General features: G+C 42.8%; 1 protein-coding gene across 8 annotated transcripts in view; it reads left to right on the forward strand.

The window, feature by feature from the left end:
- Positions 1–23,361, forward strand: part of OSBPL1A (oxysterol binding protein like 1A) — a 162,891-nt gene that overhangs the window by 86,126 nt on the left and 53,404 nt on the right. For 6 of the 8 annotated variants that reach the window (XM_083748239.1, XM_083748236.1, XM_083748232.1 and 3 more), the window contains 12 exons: positions 7,803–7,928; positions 8,653–8,738; positions 10,321–10,395; positions 10,616–10,727; positions 14,246–14,331; positions 14,587–14,731; positions 15,259–15,326; positions 15,406–15,450; positions 17,685–17,758; positions 18,219–18,282; positions 20,553–20,648; positions 21,385–21,510. In XM_083748239.1, the coding sequence (XP_083604365.1) occupies positions 7,808–7,928; positions 8,653–8,738; positions 10,321–10,395; positions 10,616–10,727; positions 14,246–14,331; positions 14,587–14,731; positions 15,259–15,326; positions 15,406–15,450; positions 17,685–17,758; positions 18,219–18,282; positions 20,553–20,648; positions 21,385–21,510 (1,098 nt within the window). In that variant the 5' untranslated portion in view covers positions 7,803–7,807. The remainder of the gene's footprint in view (positions 1–7,802; positions 7,929–8,652; positions 8,739–10,320; positions 10,396–10,615; positions 10,728–14,245; positions 14,332–14,586; positions 14,732–15,258; positions 15,327–15,405; positions 15,451–17,684; positions 17,759–18,218; positions 18,283–20,552; positions 20,649–21,384; positions 21,511–23,361) is intronic. The other 2 variants (XM_083748234.1, XM_083748237.1) reach the window with 1 other exon arrangement.

Genomic DNA, 23,361 nt, shown 5'->3' on the forward strand with positions numbered 1-23,361 from the left:
TACATCTTGCACCAAAAAAATCACACACCCACTGTTGCCTAGGGTCACAGTGGTGCAAAAACGTGGTTACAAAGCACGGATCCACATGGATCCTCAGGATCTTTGCATTGGGTCACCCCAAATTCACCATCAGATCACATAGCATGTCCATGGCTACATCTTGCACCAAAAAAATCACGCACCCACTGTTGCCTGGGGCTGCAATGGTGCAAAAACGTGGTTACAAAGCATGGATCCACAGGATCTTTGCACTGGGTCACACCAAATTCACCATCAGATCACATAGCATGTCCATGGCTACATCTTGCACGAAAAAAATCACGCACCCACTGTGGCCTGGGGCCACAATGGTGCAAAAACGTGGTTACAAAGCACGGATCCACATGGATCCTCAGGATTTTTGCATTGGGTCACCCCAAATTCACCATCAGATCACATAGCATGTCCATGGCTACATCTTGCACCAAAAAAATCACGCACCCACTGTTGCCTAGGGTCACAGTGGTGCAAAAACGTGGTTACAAAACATGGATCTACATGGATCCTCAGGATCTTTGCATTGGGTCAGCCCAAATTCACCATCAGAGCACATAGCATGTCCATGGCTACAGCCTGCCCCCCAAAAATCACGCACCCACTGTTGCCTGGGGCTGCAATGGTGCAAAAACGTGGTTACAAAACATGGATCCACATGGATCCTCAGGATCTTTGCATTGGGTCAGCCCAAATTCACCATCAGAGCACATAGCATGTCCATGGCTACAGCCTGCCCCCCCCAAAATCACGCACCCACTGTTGCCTGGGGCTGCAATGGTGCAAAAACGTGGTTACAAAACATGGATCCACATGGATCCTCAGGATTTTTGCATTGGGTCACCCCAAATTCACCATCAGATCACATGTCTGTGGCCACAGCATGAAGCACAAAAATGATACATCCACTGTTTCATTCAGAATGTTTTTTTCCCTTGTTTTCCTCCTCTAAAAACGATGTGCGTGTTATGGTCAGGTGCGTGTTATGGAGCGAAAAATAAGGTAGTTATATTATGCTTTGTAAAATCACAAAATTATGTTGGTATTTTTTATTTTCCTTGTTTGATGATAGTTACCTTTTAAAATACATTCAGTAATGAGTTAAAACAAATAATTATTACGGTAGTAAAAGAGGCGGCGCGAGTAGTTTTGCTCGGTGCGTGCGACTGGCCCAGCCCCTCTTTCCTTTTCCTCTCTTCTGCTCTACCGCCGGGCGCCTGAGGGAGAGTTACTTAGCGGTTCTGAGGAGCCGCTATTGTTTCGGCAGGGGAAAAACCGCCGCCCGCGAACCTCCGAGCTCCCTCTCTCTTTCCAGCCTCTCTCTCTCTCTCTCTCTCTCTCTCTCTCTCTCTGGCCAAGGAGGAGGAGAAGCCCTTCAGCCAGTCTATGGCCGAGTGGCGGAGGTTCATCTACAACCCCAACAGCGGCGAGTTCCTGGGGCGAACGGCCAAGAGCTGGGGTGAGGAGGGCGAGCGAGCGAGCGCGCGCGGGGAAGGGAGGGGAGGGGGCGGCCAGCACGAGGGGCGGTGGGAGGCAAGGCGCGGCGGGCACTTGCCTTGCCCACCACGCATCTCTCTCCTTCTCGGTCTCTCTCCCTCCCTCAGCTGGCGAGGGGGCCACGAGGCGGGCGGCAGCAGCAGCAACGGGCCGGGAGCGGATCTTATAAAACTTCCCGGGGCAGGACCCCGGTATGGGCCCCCCCAATATTTTTTATAAGTCGGCGCCCCTGAACAGGAAAGATGACGAAACATCCCATACTGGCATTATGCAGATCCAGCAGCACTCTTTCAACATATCCAACGGTTAGAGATCTTGACAGTTCTGTGTTTGCCATTGTTTCTGCTCCTTTTTACAGAGGTGGGGGGAAAGCAGCAGCCTCTAGTCACTCTTCTCCTACTTTTCAGGCAATAATTCTACACTGTTCTTTCAATCACTCTTATTTGTATCCAGCAAATGCAAATACTGTACCAAATGGAGAGCTGTGAGCTTACAGCAGAAAAATGACAATTAGCATATTAGACTTGGTACAAGCGAGTCACATTAAATTCACCAGGGCTTATTTTGGGGATGCATTTGAAGTTTTCCAGTTTAAGGGTCTGATACTGTTTCACTAATTCCTGTAGTCTAAGCTTGCACAGTTCTTCAGTTAGTGTTGTTTCCATCTGGTCCATACAGATAAAACAGCAATTGGCATAGACGACTGTTTGAACTGTGCAAGTTGCATAGTTAATATCCTTCTTGCAGGCAGCACAAAGAGTTGGGTCAATGAGAAAACATGCCTGCATTTCCACAGCATGCTTTCCATTATCTCAACCATTTATTATAGTGCTGAATTGGGAGTGTGGAGGCACATAAAATTTGGGAGTGTGATAAAAAAGGCATCATTTAATTCAAGATCACGCACCAAAAACTGCATAGAGGGGAAATTAAATAAATCATGTTCAGTCTGGTGTGTTTCCACTTTAGCATTTTCATTAGTAGTAGTAGTAGTAGTAGTAGTAGTAGTAGTAGTAATACATACATACATACAGTATTCTACTCTTCCACGTTTTCATACATTAAGGAGAACAATGTACACTGTTGCGGGAAGGGTGTGTTTAAATGTAGTAGTAAATAAACGAAATAGTAACAGCAGCAGATTAATTTTTTTAAGGCAGACAGAGCTAATAAAACCATATAGTCTAATACACACACACACACACACACACAGACATATATATATGTATATATATAACATTAAACACTTAATTGATGAACAAATGGGATGAAATCTGCAGCAGCAAAGCCAGCTTCATTGCTTGCTAAACCAATGGGGAATAATGTGCAGCTTACAAGTGAGTCACATGCAGCCCCCCTCCCATGATACTTAGATCCGGCCACATGATATTAGTAAAAGTCAGTGTCTCAGCTAAAACAAGCATGCTAAAATCAAAGCATTAGTTCTAGTTGAAAAGGAAAGGATAGCATTACAGTGGAAATGTGTCTTTTTCTAAAATAAAGAAACCCAGACTAAACCTCATACTATTTCCTTTTTTCAGTCCTTGAGGATACAAGGATTGACATGCAATGGGATATTTTTATCACTTGATTAAAAACAAAACTTTGAACCTTTTTCTAGGAGTGTGGCGACTGCAGCACCAGCATGATCTTGATTATGCAGAAACCCTGAACTATCAAGATTTAAAGATAAAGTAGTCAATGCCATCTACTAGAACAATGTATAGGAGCTCTCTCACTGATCTGAAAGATCACAATGCAAACACATTCAAACATTGACATGTCTCCCAAAGAGCTTACCAAATGATAGCTAGGTCCATTGTATTATATAATTTGCATACTTTAACGCAAGGGTAGCCAACATGGTGCCCTGCAAATGTTATTAGACTGCAGCTTCCATAATTCCAAGCTACAGTGGTAGCTCGGGTTACAAACACTTCGGGTTACAGAAGTAGTACCTCAGGTTAAGAACTTTACCTCAGGATGAGAACAGAAATTGTGTGGCAGCAGTGGGAGGCCCCATTAGCTAAAGTGGTACGCCAAGTTAAGAACGGTTTCAGGTTAAGAACGGACCTCCGGAACAAATTAAGTTCATAACCAGAGGTACCACTGTACTGCCCATGCAGGCAGGGGCTGAGGGGAGTTCTAGTCCAATGGTCTGTAGAGAGCACCAAGTTGGCTACCCCTGCTTTAGTGGTTCCCTTCCCCTAGTCCAGACTTTCTCAATCTTGGGTTCCCATATGTTGTTGGACTACCACTCCCATCATCCCTGACTGTTGCCCCTGCTTGCTATGGATAATGGAAGTGGTAGTCCAACATCATCTGTGAAACCAGGGTTGAGAAAGGCTGCCCTAGTGTTTATAGGTACAATCCTGGTGGTCTAAGTACCCTTTGATTTGCTGCTATACTCCCATGTGCTGATCTGCTTTTGCTGTATGAGTCAAAGACTGAATAACTGGCAACTAATCACCTGCCCTGGGGACACGGGTGGCGCTGTGGGTAAAACCTCAGCGCCTAGGACTTGCCGATTGCATGGTCGGCGGTTCGAATCCCCGCAGCGGGGTGTGCTCCTGTCGTTCGGTCCCAGCGCCTGCCAACCTAGCAGTTCGAAAGCACCCCCGGGTGCAAGTAGATAAATAGGGACCGCTTACCAGCGGGAAGGTAAATGGCATTCCGTGTGCTGTGCTGGCTCGCCAGATGCAGCTTGTCACACTGGCCATGTGACCTGGAAGTGTCTGCGGACAGTGCTGGCTCCCGGCCTATAGAGTGAGATGAGCGCACAACCCTAGAGTCTGGCCGTTCGGGCAGGGGTACCTTTACCTTTTAATCACCTGCCAGAAGTCACAATGATTGCCCAAACCTTCCTTCATAAGGAATTGCATAAGAAGGCAAAATTGGAGTCACTATGTGCCCTGTTCTATGATAGTTCTCAGCATGGGTGAAGCCAGGATTTATGTTTGGGGGAGCAGAACTGAGCTATCTGTGATGTGATTGGTCAGTTAGTTAAGTATTTTTATTTTACAGCTTGCCCCTCTGGTTACACCCATGGTTGCAAGTGATTAGAGTGGTGGAATACTGGAAATCTTTAAAACTCATTATAATGCTGCAATTGATTAGTGAGGTTGCAGTTAAGCAAGAGAGGTGGGGTGGGAAGAATGGACCAAACATGGAAGGACTGTAGCTCAGTGGACAGAGTACACGATTTCTATGCAAAATTCTGAAGCTGACTCTTTGACTTCTTCACGTAGGGCTGGGATGCTCCTGTCTGAAATCTTGGTGAGCCACTAGCTCACTATTGTCTAGAAGGATCTAGATATAAGGCAACTACCTATGTTCCTAATTCTCCTACGACATCCCCTTAATATATCTTCATCACAGATCCTGATGTGCAACATTTGCTCAACTGTGAACAATATCTTCTGCATACTGCTTTGCTTAAATGAGAGGCTTCTACAGAGTAGAAAAGGTTACTAAACTGCCTGTTTCTAGAAGATATGCTGTTACCTTGTGAGTCCTTGAGTGTGAGGAGGTGGGGAGGGTTGCAGAGTAATAATATAATATCCTGGAACACTTAAGCATGTTTCAAGAGCAGCACTTCCAGTTCTTCATGCACTAGCAAGCCTCCATAAACCTAAATAATACACTTCTGAGTATTTGGACCATTCTGTTGAACCAATGGAATTCTTGCAAATAAATACATTGCCAGTCTAGTTCACCTGAGGACACTACAGAAATGTGAAATTCGTAAGTTTTCTGTTTGAAACCCTTAAGTTGCATTCTGCTACAAACTGAGAATTTTGATTAATGCCCAAACAAACCTGCTTAACTTAAATGGTAATCATCTAGGTCATGCTGAGTCATGGAATGAAGAGAAGGCAGGTGCAAACTTGTCTGTTAGATCTGCAGCAAGGATCTTAACTATGCCATGTATACGTTGGAAGCGGCAGAATCCAGATGACACTTTTAATGGCACTGGAAACATTTCTGACCAACTTACACTGGTCACAAATAGACCCTTGAAATGAACCTAGATGATGAGATATACCCCAATCTTACAAAGTCCTATTTTGCAGAGATTCAGTTAAGTTTATATATTGCAACTTTGATTGTCCAAAATGTGGGGTTGTGCCACCAGCAACATTCTTTGTAATGGCTAGTCAGACAGTTATTGATATACAGGGATTGTGCATAGACCACCTACATGCCCTCCTGATCATCTGAAAGCTCCTCTGACCCTAAACCCATTTCTGAAATTTGAGGGGTACTAGAATAGCTTCTGGAGAGCACAAAACTGTACACATATGGTCAAAATATGGGCTGCACATGGAGCTGCTTGCATATGCATCCATACAGGACTTTTTAAATACCTGAGCTAGTGTACCCTATTAAAAATATTTCTAAACAAGTGCAGATTCATTGCTTTTGGTTGATACTGCACTCAGACATATGGTCTTCATGCAACCCCTTCCAGCTGATCAGCCAATTGATTTTGGCTACATCAGGATCACTGAGGAGAGGATGCTTTGCCGTCCTCCCACCCATGACCTCAATGCAGCCCAAATCACTGTCCCCATGCTGCTCTTAGCCGTTTAGGAACAGCAATCTAGGCTGCATTGGGATTGTTATAACTATTAATGGCAGTGGCGTAGCATGGGTTGTCAGCACCCGGGGCAAGGCAAGTAATTTGCGCCCCCTAACCCCTGGATTTTAGCACTCGAATGTGAGCGCGCCCCCCCCAGATGTTGCGGCCGGCCCCCCTGCACCCCCCCACGCTACGCCATTGGGGCTGGGGGCGAGTGAAGGAACCAAGGACCCCCCCTTAAGGCTCAGCAGGAATTTATTAAATTTATTATTTGCGGAGCCCCCGCGGGCCGAGGCAGCCGAAGCCCCCTCCCCTCGGGCGCCTCCCCGCCCTCTCCTCTCCTTGGGCGCTCCGAGGCGCTCCAGATCCGGGCTTGGCGAGCGCCTCTCCTCCCCCCAGCCTGGTCCGGGGGCTTCCAGCCGCGCTCCGTCCTCGCCCGCCGCCCCCGCCCCCCTGCGGCTGAGGCTTGCACTGAGAGCCGGAGCCAGCGGCGCCCCCTTCCACCGGGAGACCCTCGCCCGCCCGCCGGCTTCCTCTCGGAGGGTTTGGCTCCTCCCTCCCAGTCGGCAGAAGCAGCCACCGCCTGTGGCTGGGCCGAGGGGATGGCGGCGGGGGGGTGTGGAGGCTGCCTGTGCCCGGCCAGGCGTTGGTGGCGGCGTCGGCGCTGCTGCAGCGGCTGCTCCTCCTGCGAGCAGTGAGTGGAGCGCAGCCGCGGCGGCGGGCGCGCGCGCGCTAGGGCGCAAGGCTGGTGGTGGCGGCGGGGAGCCCGGCGGAGGAAGGAACTTGTCCCTTCCCTCTGGACTTGCGCCCCCCCAGATGTTGCGCCCGGTGCGGCCGGCACCCCTGGCACCCCCCACGCTACGCCACTGATTAATGGTAAAGCAGGTGTGCACTGCCCTGGAATCTTCAGATGATGGGTGGTATACAATTATGTTGTTGTTATTAGTGATGGCCACCAACTTGGATGGCTTTAAAAGAATATTTGACAAATGAATAGAAGATAAGGCTTTAATCAGCTGCTAGCGATGATGACAATGTTCTGCTTCTACTCTCAGAGGCAGTATGGCTCTGAATACCAGTTTCTGGGAATCGCAAGTCAGGGGAATGTTGTTGTGATCTGGTCTTCCTTATGGGCTTTCCATAGGCATCTAGTCAGCCACTGTGAGAACAGGATACTGGATTGGATGTGCTTCTAGCCTGATCCAGCAGGTCATTCTAATGTTCTTAATTAAGCAAAGGCAATTCTATTTGTTAATTAACATAGCAGAATCTGTTTAAAATATGCACCGTAATTGAACTGTGGAATTGACATGCATTAATACATCTTGTAGTAATGAACTTGGTTGGCTATAAAAAGGGAATTATGAAATAGAAGATGAGACTATGTGCTACCTCTAGTACTGGAGATGGTGTGCTTTTTGGTTGCTGGGAAGCACAAGAGGGGAGAGTGCTATTGCGCTCAAATTAGCCTCTGGGATCAAGGTGTTGGACTGCCATGATAGGCCTCTGTTCCGATTTCAGCAGTGCTTTCCTTATGTTCATGCTGTTTCTGTGTTCTGGGTTCTAATGTATTTTTAATTGCTAATTGTTATTTTTTGCGTGAATGTTGTCACTGAGTACTCCTTTGTTTAGTGAAAAGGGGGTGGGATATCAGTTATACAAATAAATAAAATAATTATCTGTATTTTAGTAGAGATGAACACTGAGGCAGAACAGCAGCTTCTCCACAATGCTAGAAATGGACACAGTGAAGACATCAGGCAGCTGCTGGGAACTATGGACAAAGGAGAGGCCATCTTTAACATCAACTGCAAAGGTTAGTATAGGCAGCCTTTTGAGTAACACCTGGGACATTTATAAGTGTTGACACCATGGCTTCATTGGAACAAAATGTATACATTACTGCAGAATATTGGTCTTCTGGTAGTCCTTGGGAGAATGTAAAATATACTGGAATATTTCAGGCCAGATGTCATATCAAAATACGGTGTGTAGCTTCTTGGATCCATTGCGGGAAAAGATACATTTTTGAGAAGGTAGCAGAAAGGCCTTGTCTCATCTGGCACAACAGCTTTGTAAAAGTGCCAACTATGTTTTGAATAAATGCCTTGATGGATTATGATCTACTCCCTCAGACAGAAGCTAAGCTAAAGCCATTAGCGAAACTCACGGCAACTCGGCCTTCTTTTTTAATGTCACCTTTCCTCCAAAGAATGCTATATGTTCGTTATCATAGCAGCAATCCTCTTGAGATTAAGGTTAAGCTGAAAGATAGCGAATGGCCAAAGGTTTCCCAGCTGAGTGGGGAGCCTGTGTTTTCCTGGTCCTTGTCTGAAACTCAAGTCTAACTGCTACAGTGCTTTTACTTCTCACTGAGGATGATACAAATTAAATTTCTATCAAACACATGTGAGAGCATCTTAAATTGGTGCAGTGCAGAATCATGTAGGATCTTTTTCAGTTTTCTTGGATGATATAACTTTGCTTGCATGAAGGGATGCTGTAGTTCAGATTTGTCGTGTTTTGTATTGTATCATTAGGCAGAAGCAAATCTAACTTGGGATGGACACCTCTTCATCTTGCATGTTACTTTGGGCACACCAGTGTTGTCAAGGATTTGCTGAAGGTATAAACTTGTAATCTTCTAATGAATTAATATTTTCTGTGCAACCGAAATCAGCATTTAACACTGAAATGTTTAACTTGTAGGTCAAAAGGTTTAAATAGTTAGATGCTGAAACCTTATGCAGAAGTTTATTATGTACCCATTACACTCTGCAGGTGTTTCCTGTGGTACATAGTGGGTATGAATTGGGCAGAATCTTTATCAAACCTTCCAGCTTCAACACTTCATCACACCCAACATCCCCTTGCAGGATGGCCATGTCCACTATGTGCACTAATCAGGAACCCTTGACATATTCTTCAAATAGTATAATTGAGCTACTTTAAGTGTGTGTGTGTGTGTGTGTGTGTGTGCGTGCATGTGTATATGCATACATACACGCACACACACACACACACATATGAAGCAGAACATGTTGATACTCTTAGCAACTACAGTGGACTAGAAAGGATCATGCTTCAAACTGATTAAAATGTTCAAGCTGTGTCACTTATCTGTGAAGGTATAAAGGACACTTGATGCAAGTAAGAGTGCTCCTTCAGCTAAAGGTTTTCAGCATTAATCCTAGTACTTAAAATAAATGGCATTGGTGGTTTCTGAGTCTGAAAGATAAGAAACCAAGTTGAATCTGTCAGCCCATAGGCCTTTAGGTCACCAGCAGGAGTTCGGAATGAAATCTAGGCTTCCTGGCTCTAATTTTGAATTCTGTATGTCTATGTAATTGTTAAAACCACATAATCCATTTAGTTCTGCTGCATGTGTAGCTTGATCTGACCTCTTTGTAACCCTTTTGAGAAAGAAAATGAGCTGAATCCAATTTGAACAAACTGGATTAAAGGTGGCGATGAAGTAGACTGGCACACGAGAATTGCTACCTTCCCAAACACAGAGAGCTTAGAGCTCAGATCAAGACCAATATAGCTTGCACTTGAGCACAGAGCATAGCAAGTGGACATGGGTAAGGCAGGCTGGCCAAACCACCTTTTGGAAAATTTTAAATTAAAATGAGTTTGGCATGGAGAAAGTCTTTACTACACTGGCTAAACTTTCTATTAGAAATTTTGGAGCACAGTCATTCTAATACAGCCTGTCACTGTCCCAAGTAAAACAGTTACAGATATGGCAGTTGGTATGCCATAGTCAAAACAAAAAAATTCCTTCCAGTAGCACCTTAAAGACCAACTAAGTTAGTTCTTGGTATGAGCTTTCGTGTGCATGCACGAAAGCTCATACCAAGAACTAACTTAGTTGGTCTTTAAGGTGCTACTGGAAGGAATTTTTTTGTTCCAAGTAAAACAGATTTTATGTGGAAGTATGCACCATTGAAAGCAAGAATAGTTTGTGTGAATGGTCAGAAACCAATTTTCTGTGTATCTGAAGAAGTGTGCATGCACACGAAAGCTCATACCAAGAACTAACTTAGTTGGTCTTTAAGGTGCTACTGGAAGGAATTTTTTTGTTCCAAGTAAAACAGATTTTATGTGGAAGTATGCACCATTGAAAGCAAGAATAGAGTTTGTGTGAATGGTCAGAAACCAATTTTCTTGGATGCCAAGCGCTACTAAACAATCTTTCTTTATAGGCTGGTGCTGAAGTAAATGTATTAAATGACATGGGAGATACCCCACTGCATCGTGCAGCTTTCACCGGGCGGAAGGTAAAATTAACAACTTCAGCCTCTTCTCAAAGGCGTACCATTGTTCCTTGTGACTGTTCTCCCTGTCACAGACACCTTGTAATTTCCCCGTTAGAAATGTTTGTTCTGTTTAATTATACGTGGCATTCACTTCCCAAGACCAAAAGTACAAAGCAAAAGTAAACTGGCTAAAAGGAGGGAGAGGTCTCTGTAGATAATGCAACAAAACTTTGTCTTTCAGGAGGTAGTTATGCTGCTTTTGGAATACGAAGCCGATACTTCCATTGTTAACGGGAATGGGCAAACTGCAAAAGATGTTACACATGATAAAGAAATAAGAGAGATGCTGGAAGGTATCCATTCTGTAAGATATATGAACTTTAGAGAATTGGCATTCTGGTAAAGATGCTTTGCTGCTGCGTCATTCAGTATGAACAGTGGTGATGTCTTCATTCTTCTTAGAGACTATTTTGCCAAGGTGACAGAGCACTTCTTTTCCCTAATGATAAACACTGTCGTGGCTGCTTGAAACTATGTCTGCATTGAACACATCCTGTATCGCACGATTAGACCCTGCTGCAAAGCTTTTACAACACTAGAAATGTGTTGATGATGTGAAGAAAACTTCTTGGTAGTTGCTGGTTCACATGATAAACCTCTGCACTGACATTGCATTGACACATAGATATACAAATTTTGCCAAGGACCTGTGCCTTGAAGCTATTAATTACCTAGCAGCATCCCTGTTAGTGTTCACAATTAGCACACCAGAAATCTGTGGTTTTCCCAAGAGCCTGATGTAAAAGGAGACAATGGCCTTGTGTAGCATAACCCAAATAACTTAAGATTTTTTGCATGTGTGAACTTCTAATTTAGTTGCAACGGTAATACGTTATTGAGCCTTTGATGGGTTTTCTTTCCTCCATAAGTGATACAATCTTTGACCATTTCAATAGGTGGGCTGTTGTATGGGTGTATTCAATAAATGTTGAGTCTTTCACAGTTGTTTTTTAAGGCAGTAAAGTGCCATTTATCGCAGAAAGGTATATACACACACAAACACAATCAAATCTGATTTTAGTGGGGCTTACCGAGTACAATGTCCTTTATCCCAAATTACTTTTTAAAAAAATATCTCATAAGATATATGATTTGTGTGTCCTATGAAACCAGTTCTATTTTTTTGTAAAGAATGTTCTAAGCCACATGTTGCCGATTATGTTTAGGGTGGCTTCCTTGAATTGGATACTCTTTTTACATAAAAGACCCCTTGTGCATTGTTTCATATGCCATATTTGCCTGAGGTGATACAAGGAGTTCCTTCGAATTAGAAGACCTCAAAACACTTTCCAACTTATGGTGTATATCCTAAGGTTTGTGGCAGAGACCAATGTTAATTTAGGGGGCACTATTCCCTGAGACACACAGCAGACAATCTAACATGGGTTGAAACTTTTATTTGAATTGTCTGAGGACATTAGAAATAAGGAGTTGTATCCACTAAGTTCTACTAGGTATGAACCCACTGAAATTAATAGACCTAAGCTAGTCAAGTTTATTTTCATGGTCCTGCTCTGAGTAGGACTAATGTTGGATGCAGCCCAGAATCAGCATTCTTTTTAATACTGGCATCAATTGCACGTTTCCTTCTTCTGTCCTAGGATAGGAGAAATGTGTACTTGAGTCACTTCTAACATTGACTTCAGAAGCTTGACTAGCATTTTAATAAGGTGCCTGCAGTATCATGCAATGCACCTTTCCCACGTAGATTTGTCAGCTATAACCAGTTTGTTGAAACTTAAGTGGAGGGTTTAGTATTTGCCAATGTAAATGTCAGTTCTACCTAAAGTTCCCACGTGATCAATTGCTTCTGATAGGCTACTTTTCTACAGTCAGGGAAGAAAGCTAGGTTACAACTTGCCTACACTAGAATAGTTTGTGAGAACTAGAGACACTCGTGCTTAGAAAAGGATAAAACTTTCACAGGTTTGAGAAAGAGAGGGAGACAACATGCTGTGTGAGAGTGAAAGATTGGCACATAGTTCAGACTTACAGAGTTTCCTGTCACAATATATGATGATAATGACCTCTCTACTTGAACAAATTTATGGAGAAGAAGAGGTCTATCAGTGGCTATTTACAATGACAGTCAAGCTGAACCTTCATGTTACTCTGATTTACAAGTACCAGGAGACAAGCAACAGGGAAGGTAAGATGCCTTCACCTTCTAGTTGCACAGTTTCTGGAACGATTTGGCTAGCAGCTATTGGAAACAGGCACTAGGTGGGACCTTTGTCTGATCTCCCAGGGCTGCCCTTACCTGGGCTCAATGAGTCACTTGCCTTATCCATATCTTCTGCTACTGCTGCCAAATTCTGTAGTGGTTCTAACAACTCATTCCCTTTTTAAAAAGATGCATTCCCAGCACAGATGATATTAGATATAGTACTGTCTCTACTTCACAGGGCTAGAAGCACAGCTTGCTGGGAGTTGTAGTATGGCAGAAGCAGGAAAAGGGAAGGAAAGAACTGTTTGGGCATTGAAGAGGTGAGCAAAGGGTCTTATGTAAAAAGAGTGTGTTACTGGGGAAAGCTGCTGTTAAAAGTATAAAATCCACCAGTATTTTGTTTTAGGGCACACTCTCATTAGTTTGTGGCATTTATGACGTAATTTGGGATAGAAGTCCTTTGGGATGGCTGACTGGGGAAAGCTCCACTAAAATTCTGTCAAGCTTTATGTTCTGTATTTCTTTTCGGTTTTTCTTTTTGGTGGAGGGGCTACATAGTCAAAGCCCTGCAGTTGTTTTAAGACTCTCTAATCTTTAATACACACACATAAGCCTTGGAATGATTAGAAATTGTATTACCGTACTTATGTAGATAGCAAACCTGCTTAGATATGATTCAGATAAAGTCTATGTTTTGTGAAGAGACATAATAAAGATTATATTATGATAAAATTGACTTTCGCTATCCAATATTGTATCTAGAGTTAACCCTTACTTAGCAGGATACTGAGTGCAGGAGTTGCTCAGTTTGGCATTGCTTGGTCTTCTAGAATTTCAGTTTGCCCTTAATTTCAAAGAAATAAACCTTGTTGGTTAGCATTTGCCATTGAATTCCTCTGTAAGCAGAGATGAATGCTAATAGCACTATTGCCAAATAGCTGCACTCTTATGACTGCACGCCGTGGGGGTGGACATCATTTGCATGAACTGAGCGTGTACAAACCTGTTCCTGTGGATATGATCTGGGTATGAAAGCAGGTTCGGTTAAAGCTGCCTATCCAGATAATCAGAGATGCAATGTGTTCCCTGCATGAGACTCTCCAAAACCTGCTTACCAGGACCTTTTAACTGGAAAATGCTGGGGACTGGACTTTTGGCTTTATGTATGCAAAACATAGGGATGCGGGTGGCGCCGTGGGTTAAACCACAGAGCCTGGGACTTGCCGATCAGAAGGTCGGCGGTTTGAATCCCTGTGAAGGGGTGAGCTCCCGTTGTTTGGTTCCAGCTCCTGCCAACCTAGCAGTTCGAAAGCACGTCAAAGTGCAAGTAGATAAATAGGTACCGCTCCGGCGGGAAGGTAAACGGCGTTTCCGTGCGCTGCTCTGGTTCGCCAGAAGTCGGCCACGACTGGACCTAATGGTCAGGGGTCCCTTTACCTTATGCAAAACATCAGCTCTACTGCTGAGCTGGTCTTGGCCTATATTGTTCTGGAAACTAACAGGCTTGAAGTTTAGGGAATATAAATCTGTGACCTCTCAGGAGGGAAGGACCCACAAATGTTAATTGCTTTTACATTGGGAATCTAGCAATGAAAGAAACTTTCCTATGGGAGGATGTTGCTTTAATTTATTATTTGTACTTAGCTGTAGAAAGGACTGAAGAAAGAAAACTCGAAGAACTCCTCCTGGGAGCTGCACGAGAAGGAGAAACTGAAAAACTCACAGCACTGGTACATACTGTGTTACCTTTCTCTTGATATTTTTAAGCCATACTATACAGGTAATGCCTACATACAGGGTTTTTAAATCAAAATAGATAATAGTCATGGTGGAAATAGATCTCAGGCAGTGGAATGGCCAGGAGCTCTGTTGTGCTTTCTGTCTATAATTCTGCTCGGCTGTCTGTGGTGTGTTAGAAAACGTAACTGCAAAAAATTACAAGTATGATTAAATAATGGTTTTTTTATATATATAATTGTCTCTAGTTAAACAGGTCAAATTCTCCTGACATCAACTGCACTGATCAGGTGGGAAATACACCATTACATTGTGCAGCATACCGTGGCCATAAGCACTGTGCTTTGAAGCTCCTAAAATCTGGAGCAGACTCCAAAATAAAGAACAAAAATGGTATGTAAAAGTTTCATTTTATTAGCTCCAGATTTTCCCTTTCACATGAAAAGCAAAGTGATTGGGTTAACTAAAAATAAAACATTATTTTCATCTAACTGGGTCTAGAGTATTGTATTTTAGCGCTGTCAATTGGCTTTGTATTAGAGAATTTTAATCTGGGTTTGTGTTGCCAGTAAATAAGTGCCAGATGCCGATGAAAATAAATACCCAATAATCCTATTTTAGCTCTTACAAAGCCCATATGCTTAACCAGGACCGTCTGATGCATTCTTGAAAGGACTTCTGTTGCTAACGTCATTCTCACATTAAAAAAAATTGAGCATGGCTATGTTTAGTAGAATAATTTTTGAATCAATCCTTTGTGATACCTTGAGTAAAATGCCTGTTGAACAATACCTCAAACCAAGAGAGCATCCTTTGCTTTTCCTCCCAGCTGTGAAACATAAGGTATAATCTCAGAGTTGCCAACTGTATTGATTCTGATCCAGCTACGATGAAGTAAATCCGTCTGCTCTTTTGAACAGGTCAGACACCCCTTGCTTTAGCCCAAGGTGCAGAAATGAAACACATACTTGGAGGGGGCATTGGGAAGGTGGGTACAGCAGATTGTGTGTTTAATCTGTACCATTAACGTGGGTCGACTTGTGTTTAATTTCTCAATTCTTTTGCAGGTGAGCAACAAACCTCCGAAACGATATGAAGGACTACTCTGGAAGGTGCCTGTCTTTTTTCCTTCTTTGCCTTCTCCTTATGTTTTAATTGGCCAGAGTTTTTTTTATTTCAAGCCATAGCAATAACACAAACTGATAGACGGTTCATTCACTGTACTCTCAAGACAGAAGCAGAATTCATACCATAAATGCCCTTATCTTGAACTGCTTTGCTGAGGCAATGGCTCTTGGGAGCGGGCCAGAGGCCAATGTGTCTCCTTTCTCCAGGGCTGGATTTACGCTGACCTTTTTAGTGTTATTAGAACGATATTAGCTATATTGTTCTAAAACAGGCACCCCCAACCTTCAGCCCTCCAGATGTTTTGGACTACAGCCCTCCAGATGTTTTGGAGTCGTAGGCCAAAACATCTGGAGGGCCGCAGGTTGGAGATGCCTGTTCTAAAATGTCACAGGGGATACAGCTAAATAATGTTCATTACCTTAACGTTGTTCATCCCTAACAGTAGCTCCCTTTCCTACCTGGTTCCTGGTTGCTCTGCAGTGCCCTCTGGTGTCACATTTTAATAAAGCATTATTAACATTCTTAGCAAAATGTAATGTGACCCTTACGTCTTCAAAATCCTTCCTTGCCTCTTTCATAATAATAATAATAATAATAATAATAATAATACAGTGTTACCTCGGGTTACATACGCTTCAGGTTACATACGCTTCAGGTTACAGACTCCGCTAACCCAGAAATACTACCTCAGGTTAAGAACTTTGCTTCAGGATGAGAACAGAAATTGTGCAGCAGCAGAAGGTCCCATTAGCTAAAGTGGTGCTTCAGGTTAAGAACAGTTTCAGGTTAAGAACGGACCTCCGGAACGAATTAAGTACTTAACCCGAGGTACCACTGTACCTTTATTGTCATTGTGCAACCTTAACATTATAAACCATGAGAGTAGATCCGCCCCAGGTTATATCTTCCATTTGAGCTCTTCCATTTCTAATATGACCCATCTGTTCTGTATTGTTGCTGTTGTCTTAAAGGCTAGTGGGTGACAAAATGTCTTAACTTCCCTGACATGTATGAAATATAGGCTGCTTGAATCTTTTCTTCATATCTGATCAATATTACTTCAAGAATTGAACCAATTACAGTTTATTGCATTATAATGAGCTGTGCAGCTAGATGCTTGACTCAGAAGTCACAGGCTTTGGGGATATACAGTGGTGCCTCGCAAGACGAAATTAATTCGTTCCGCAAGTCTTTTCGTCTTGTGAGTTCTTCGTCTTGCGAAGCACGGTTTCCCATAGGAATGCATTAAAAATCAATTAATGCGTTCCTATGGAAACCGCCTTCAGACCAGGTCCGGGGACAGTCTGTCCCCCAACCTCTTCTGAAGGCCGGCGGGGGGCAAAAGTCTTTGTTCCCCCCTGCCTGCCTTCCCGGGAGAGCGGAAAAACGCAGCGCGTTTCTCCGCTGTCCCGGAGGGCTTTTGAAGGCAGGCGGGGGGGGGAGCAAAGACTTTTGCCCCCCGCCCGCCTTCAGAAGAGGGACCTCTTCTGAAGGCGGGCGGGGGGCAAAAGTCTTTGCTCCCCCCCGCCTGCCTTGAAAAGCCATCCGGGATAGTGGGAAGCGCTTCCCTGCTATCCCAGACTGCTTTTAAAATGCTGGCGGTGGGGAGCAAAGCCTTTCGGCCCCCGCCGGCCTTCCTGGACCTCTTCTGAAGGCCAGAGTGGGGGGGGGAAAGGCTTTGCTCCCCACCGCTAGCATTTAAAAGAGGTCCCCGGAGATTTCCCTATGGGCTTTCTTCTTGCGAAGCAAGCCCATAGGGAAATTCGTTTTGCGAAGCGCCTCCAAAACGGAAAACCCTTTCGTCTAGCGGGTTTTTCCGTCTTGCGAGGCGTTCGTCTTGCGGGGTACCACTGTATTTGAAAAGAAGGCTATTGTCCCATCCTCACTTTAACTAAATGTCCACGGAGTAGGCTAGTAGTAACTGTACTTGCAGCCTTTTATACCTCTCAGGTGAAAATGGTCATGCTTCCCAGGCTCTAGCTGAAGTTTTCAAGTAAGCATTACTTCTGTTTACTATCAGTCAAGTATCACAGAACAAATAGCAGAGTAGTCATCTTCAAAACTCCTGGCCTCCTGAGATAATTAAAACCATTAAGGATGTATTGTTCAGCATTATTAAAGCTGCTTAGTAATGCTTATTATTGTTTGTCATGCAGCAACACATGGCAAATTCAGCTATTGCTGAGGTGATAGACTCCATTTTTGTTTTGTTTTTAAGAGTTCAAGATTTTTTGGGTGGAAGCCATATTGGGTAGTACTGGAACATGGAGTCCTCTCCTGGTACCAAAAACAGTAAGTGTGAAATTGAGCATCTCTCTAAAGCCTTTTGAATGTATAATATTGATACCAATTGCTTTTGAAAAATGATTTTGAAATTGTTGAAAAGTTGAACTTTCTTTACCTATACATAAGTTGAAATTTATTTCTTAAGATTATAATTTTATCATTCCATGTATTTGAAGAATGTGGTTTTTATTTATATTATGATGGATTGACTTGTATTACAAGGAAGACTACCTTTGCATTTGTTTTCAGCTCTCTGAACACTCTTCATGTGTAAATATAATGGGCAGTATTTTATTATTGGTCTTAAGTCCACTGAGTTCAGTGGGTTTATTCCAGGTACGACTCAGTCAAATACCACCCAATCACATTCTACTATAAAGAAATTCTGCATCACTCCAAAAGCCTTTTGGTGGCTGTAATACTGATTGTGATAATGATTAATTATTTGTTCTGCCTTCTTTTGAAGGGCTGATATTGGGAACAGTAATCGCCGCCAAGGATGCAAGCACTTAACACAAGCCATTTGCACAGTAAGCAAACTGGGGAACTCAGAAATATCTGTTATGATTGTGGACAGAATGGGCTAGTGTGTTAGGCTTAGGTATGGAATATCCAGGTTCAGATACCCAAGCAACAGAGCAAGCATTTTTAGCCAAGGTTGTTCTGTTTTTATTTTTGGTGTTATGGTATTGTTGTTGTTGTTGTTTAGTCGTTTAGTCGTGTCCGACTCCTCGCGACCCCATGGACCAGAGCACGGCAGGCACTTCTGTCTTCCACTGTCTCCCGCAGTTTGGTCAAACTCATGCTGGTAGCTTCGAGAACACTATCCAACCATCTCGTCCTCTGTTGTCCCCTTCTCCTTGTGCCCTCCATCTTTCCCAACATCAGGGTCTTTTCCAGGGAGTCTTCTCTTCTCATGAGGTGGCCAAAGTATTGGAGCCTCAGCTTCATGATCTGTCCTTCCAGTGAGCACTCAGGGCTGATTTCCTTCAGAATGGATAGGTTTGATCTTCTTGCAGTCCATGGGACTCTCAAGAGTCTCCTCCAGCACCATAATTCAAAAGCATCAATTCTTCGGCGAGCAGCCTTCTTTATGGTCCAGCTTTCACTTCCATACATCACTACTGGGAAAACCATAGCTTTTACTATACGGACCTTTATTGGCAAGGTGATGTCTCTACTTTTTAAGATGCTGTCTAGGTTTGTCATTGCTTTTCTCCCAAGCAGCAGGTGTCTTTTAATTTCGTGGCTGCTGTCACCATCTGCAGTGATCATGGAGCCGTTATGGTATTATCTGGTTCTTATTTGTGAGCAACTTTATAAGGAGTGTTGAGGCATAGATATTTTAAACAGCTGAGGAGAATTACGTATCCTCTACTTATGGCACATGATATTTCCCCCCATTCCTTAGAAAAATCTACTAGAATTCTACATGTTTGGGCTTTGTGTTCCAGGGCATTCCTTTTTTTAGGGTATCATTTTTTAAATCAACCTAGCTTCTAAAAAGGCTAACAGTCAGGTAACAAGCAGTACAACTTATAGTTTTGCAACATGCCCTATCCACAGTAATAAACTTATAAAAATAAATTACTGCATAAAATGCAGACATCAGCTTAAACTTATTGTGAGCAGGGGTAAAGAACGATGACCACCAAGTGGGACTCAGAATTCATAGCCAAATATATTTTTGAATACAGTCACACAATGCCAAGGCTGTGATTAAAAAGTGGAATTACAACAAAGGGGTTGCAAACGCTGCAGGAAAATGAGGACTCTGCTCTGTGATTTGTACAGTATGCAAAACTAAGCACGTTGGCATATATGCTGTTTTGCATTCTTCTTTTGTTAGGTACAGGGCAGGGGAAAGAACCACAGAGAACATAGAATGCTCTCCCCTTTGGTTACTGGAAGTACTGCTGGACCTCACGTTGACTCCACAAACCCTGACATTTGCCCATAACATTTTCAAACCTATCCTTAACAGTCATGATTATTAAAAACTTTCAACGGGGTTTTCAACAGAGAACTGTCTGCTTTTAATGAAAGGGCTGTGCTGTTTTCATTGTAATCATCTATATGTTTTTAATGTATCTTCTGTTGATGTTTAACTGTTTTCTTAATGATTGGTTGTTGTTTTTATTATTTCGCTGTTTTTAGCTGTTCTTGTTTTATTTGTAAGCCACCTTGAGTCCCTGTAAGGGGGAAATGCGGGTTAGAAGTAAAGACATAATAATAGTAATCTGATTTTTATTTTAAAATGAGATTCTCAGAATGATGTTGTTGGGTTTTTTTGCACCAAATTTTCTCTGAAAGAATGAAGTGGGCATGGATTTAACGAGATACAAATACACCAACAGACTTATCTCTGACAAAACTCATTTTGCTTGATAGTTTGCTATTCATTTTTTTCCTGTTACAGATAGGTAGCCGTGTTGGTCTGCCATAGTCAAAACAAAAAAAATTCCTTCCAGTAGCACCTTAAAGACCAACTAAGTCAGTTCTTGGTATGAGCTTTCGTGTGCATTTCAATTGGTATCTGAAGAAGTGTGCATGCACACGAAAGCTCATACCAAGAACTGACTTAGTTGGTCTTTAAGGTGCTACTGGAAGGAATTTTTTTTCATTTTTTTCCAGTTAGGGAGCTTTAAGTGAACAAGATCCAGACAAACTAGGGATGTTGGATTTGACCTGTAAAATTTTCAATAACTTAGTCACTTTTGCAGATGGAGCTTGTATAGGAAGCATTGTGCAGTTTGCTGACCTTCTGTTTCTGACCTGCTGTCTCTGCTTCCAATTGAAGGTAAAAAGTACAGACGGCAACCTCTTCTCAATCAAATGCTTTGATAATACGGTTCACAGTTTTAAAGTTCCCAAGACCAATCAACAGTCAAGAGAGGTAAGTATTTCTTTAACCAATACTTGGTAACTTGCGGATTCTTGCCAAGAACAAAACCACTGCTTGCCTAAATGTCACTGGATAGGAATCTTTAGGGGCTGAATTTATTGAGTTCTTGTAATGCCACACTAAATTATCTTATTGCCATGATGAATGGTGCTGTGTAGTTGTAGCTTTGTCTACTCCTTGTGCTTCACAGGGAAAGCAAGGCAATAACTAAACTGCATTCTTCTCACTCTGCCTGAAAATTTCCCTCCCAGTATTTTAACTTCACTGCAACTTCCTTAGCTAATCAGACTAGGGAAGGCTGACATTAAAGGCACCCCATGTCCACAGTGTTCCATGCAGGGTCAAACCCAACTTTTCATGAAATGCCAGGGACAAATAAAACAAGTGTTTTATATATATTAATTCATATACTATTTGTGCCCCATAAGCTTTAATTAAGAAATACCTTACAAGATGCTTGCCTTTTGGTCTTATAAAAAGATTCCCCCTCTCAAGATCAGTCCTTTTAAAAAAAAAGTCTTATCATACCACTCCCTTCCTTCATTGCTATCTAACTTTTGCCACTCCATCTTTGCCACTCCATCTTTGTCACCTCTGTTGGTAAGCTCTCAAGATAAGTAAGCCATGGTGATTTTGTGGACTATACCCTATTAAAAGTTAAAAAGTAGCTGTCTTCTCTAACCCCCCTTTTTCCCCTTTTATTTTTTTTCCTTTTCTTTTTTTGCAGAACTGGGTACAGGCAATAGAAGACCATTCCGCATACAGCACACACTACTGTACTCAGGAACAACTGAGCGATGAAGAAGAGGAGGATGACACAATATCAGTTGCTGAGTTACAAGCTTCCCTCAAAGTAAGAAAAAGCTTCTGTATCTCATGCTACGTAGAGGTCTTCTTGACTCTCTGAATTTCTGGATAACTTTTTCCCTAGGGCCTTTCCTCTGGAATACACCAATACGAGGTGCCCTAGTCTGTGCAACTAAGGTTTAAAGGTGTACATAATAGAACTTAAAAGGTCTGTAAAGGAATCTCTCTCCTTTTGCTTTCTCCCTCCCTCACACATACTAGGTTTTATCTTTAAGCCACTCTCTTGCATTTTGAGCTGCCATTTTCCTTTGTTCTGTATGAGAATAACAACGGGTTGAATTTCCTTGCTTTTGCAGCCAGATTTGGGGATGAGGCACAGATCTGGGGATTCTAGCGTATGCACTTCCAGTATTTTGAATTCCTGGAACAAGCTCTTCAGCTTCCCACTCCCGTCACTGCTATCAAGCTCAGAGAGATGCAGACCTTGTTGATATAGGGCTTCTTTTGATTTCTGCTACAAGTGCTGCTACTATTGCCTCATTTTTCATTTATTAACATTATTCCTATTGTAGCCCAGCATTCAGCTAAATAGTCTTGGCATGAGATGTACAAAAGAGCATGCAGTTCATGATAACCGTTAAGTTAAAAACCACTTCCTGAAGAAGTGAGACATTTACAGATAATGCCACACATTTTAATTTCCTTTGGATTTGGGGGGCACCAGAGACTTGTGGTATATTGGTAATACTTTAAGTTAGAAATATACAAACAGACACTACATGGCAAATAAATACTCCTAAAACAGCAGTAAAACAGCTCATCTTGCATCCGACTCCTAAGGTGCTTCACTTTACAATTCACATCTGTTAGTACTGTATATACAACAAAGTAGTTCTGTTAGTTCAAGGATTTCTGGCCGTACATTGGAACTTCTCCTCCCTCTTCTTTAAAACAACTTCACATATACATGTATATATACATGTATGTCCCAGGTCTGAAGGTCTTCATGGCACTACTTAAAATAGTGTGTAGAATATACAGTGGTACCTTGGGTTACATACGCTTCAGGTTACATACGCTTCAGGTTACACACTCCGCTAACCAAGAAACAGTGCTTCAGGTTAAGAACTTTGCTTCAGGATGAGAACAGAAATCGTGCTCCGGTGGCGCAGTGGCAGCAGGGGGCCCCATTAGCTAAAGTGGTGCTTCAGGTTAAGAACAGTTTCAGGTTAAGAACAGACCTCCGGAACAAATTAAGTACTTAACCCGAGGTACCACTATATCAGCTTCTTCTACTGTGGTTTTTTTTAGAACTAGCTATTGGGCAGATATAGTTCTTCTGAACACTTTCCTGCCTGTTTTTAAGTTGTTTAATAAGAAAGTAATTAACTTTCATAGAATCATAGAGTTGGAAGAGACCACAAGGGCCATCAAGTCCAACCCCCTGCCAAGCAGGAAACACCATCAGAGCACTCCTGACATATGGTTGTCAAGCCTCTGCTTAAAGACCTCCAAAGAAGGAGACTCTACCACACTCCTTGGCAGCAAATTCTACTGTCGAACAGCTCTTACTGTCAGGAAGTTCTTCCTAATGTTTAGGTGGAATCTTCTTTCTTGTAGTTTGGATCCATTGCTCCGTGTCCACTTCTCTGGAGCAGCAGAAAACAACCTTTCTCCCTCCTCTATGTGACATCATTTTATATATTTGAACATGGCTATCATATCACCCCTTAACCTCCTCTTCTCCAGGCTAAACATGCCCAGCTCCCTTAGCCGTTCCTCATAAGGCATCGTTTCCAGGCCTTTGACCATTTTGGTTGCCCTCTTCTGGACACGTTCCAGTTTGTCAGTGTCCTTCTTGAACTGTGGTGCCCAGAACTGGACACAGTACTCCAGG

Source organism: Podarcis gaigeae (assembly GCF_964106915.1).
Source record: "Podarcis gaigeae genome assembly, chromosome: 7".
Lineage (NCBI taxonomy): Eukaryota > Metazoa > Chordata > Lepidosauria > Squamata > Lacertidae > Podarcis > Podarcis gaigeae.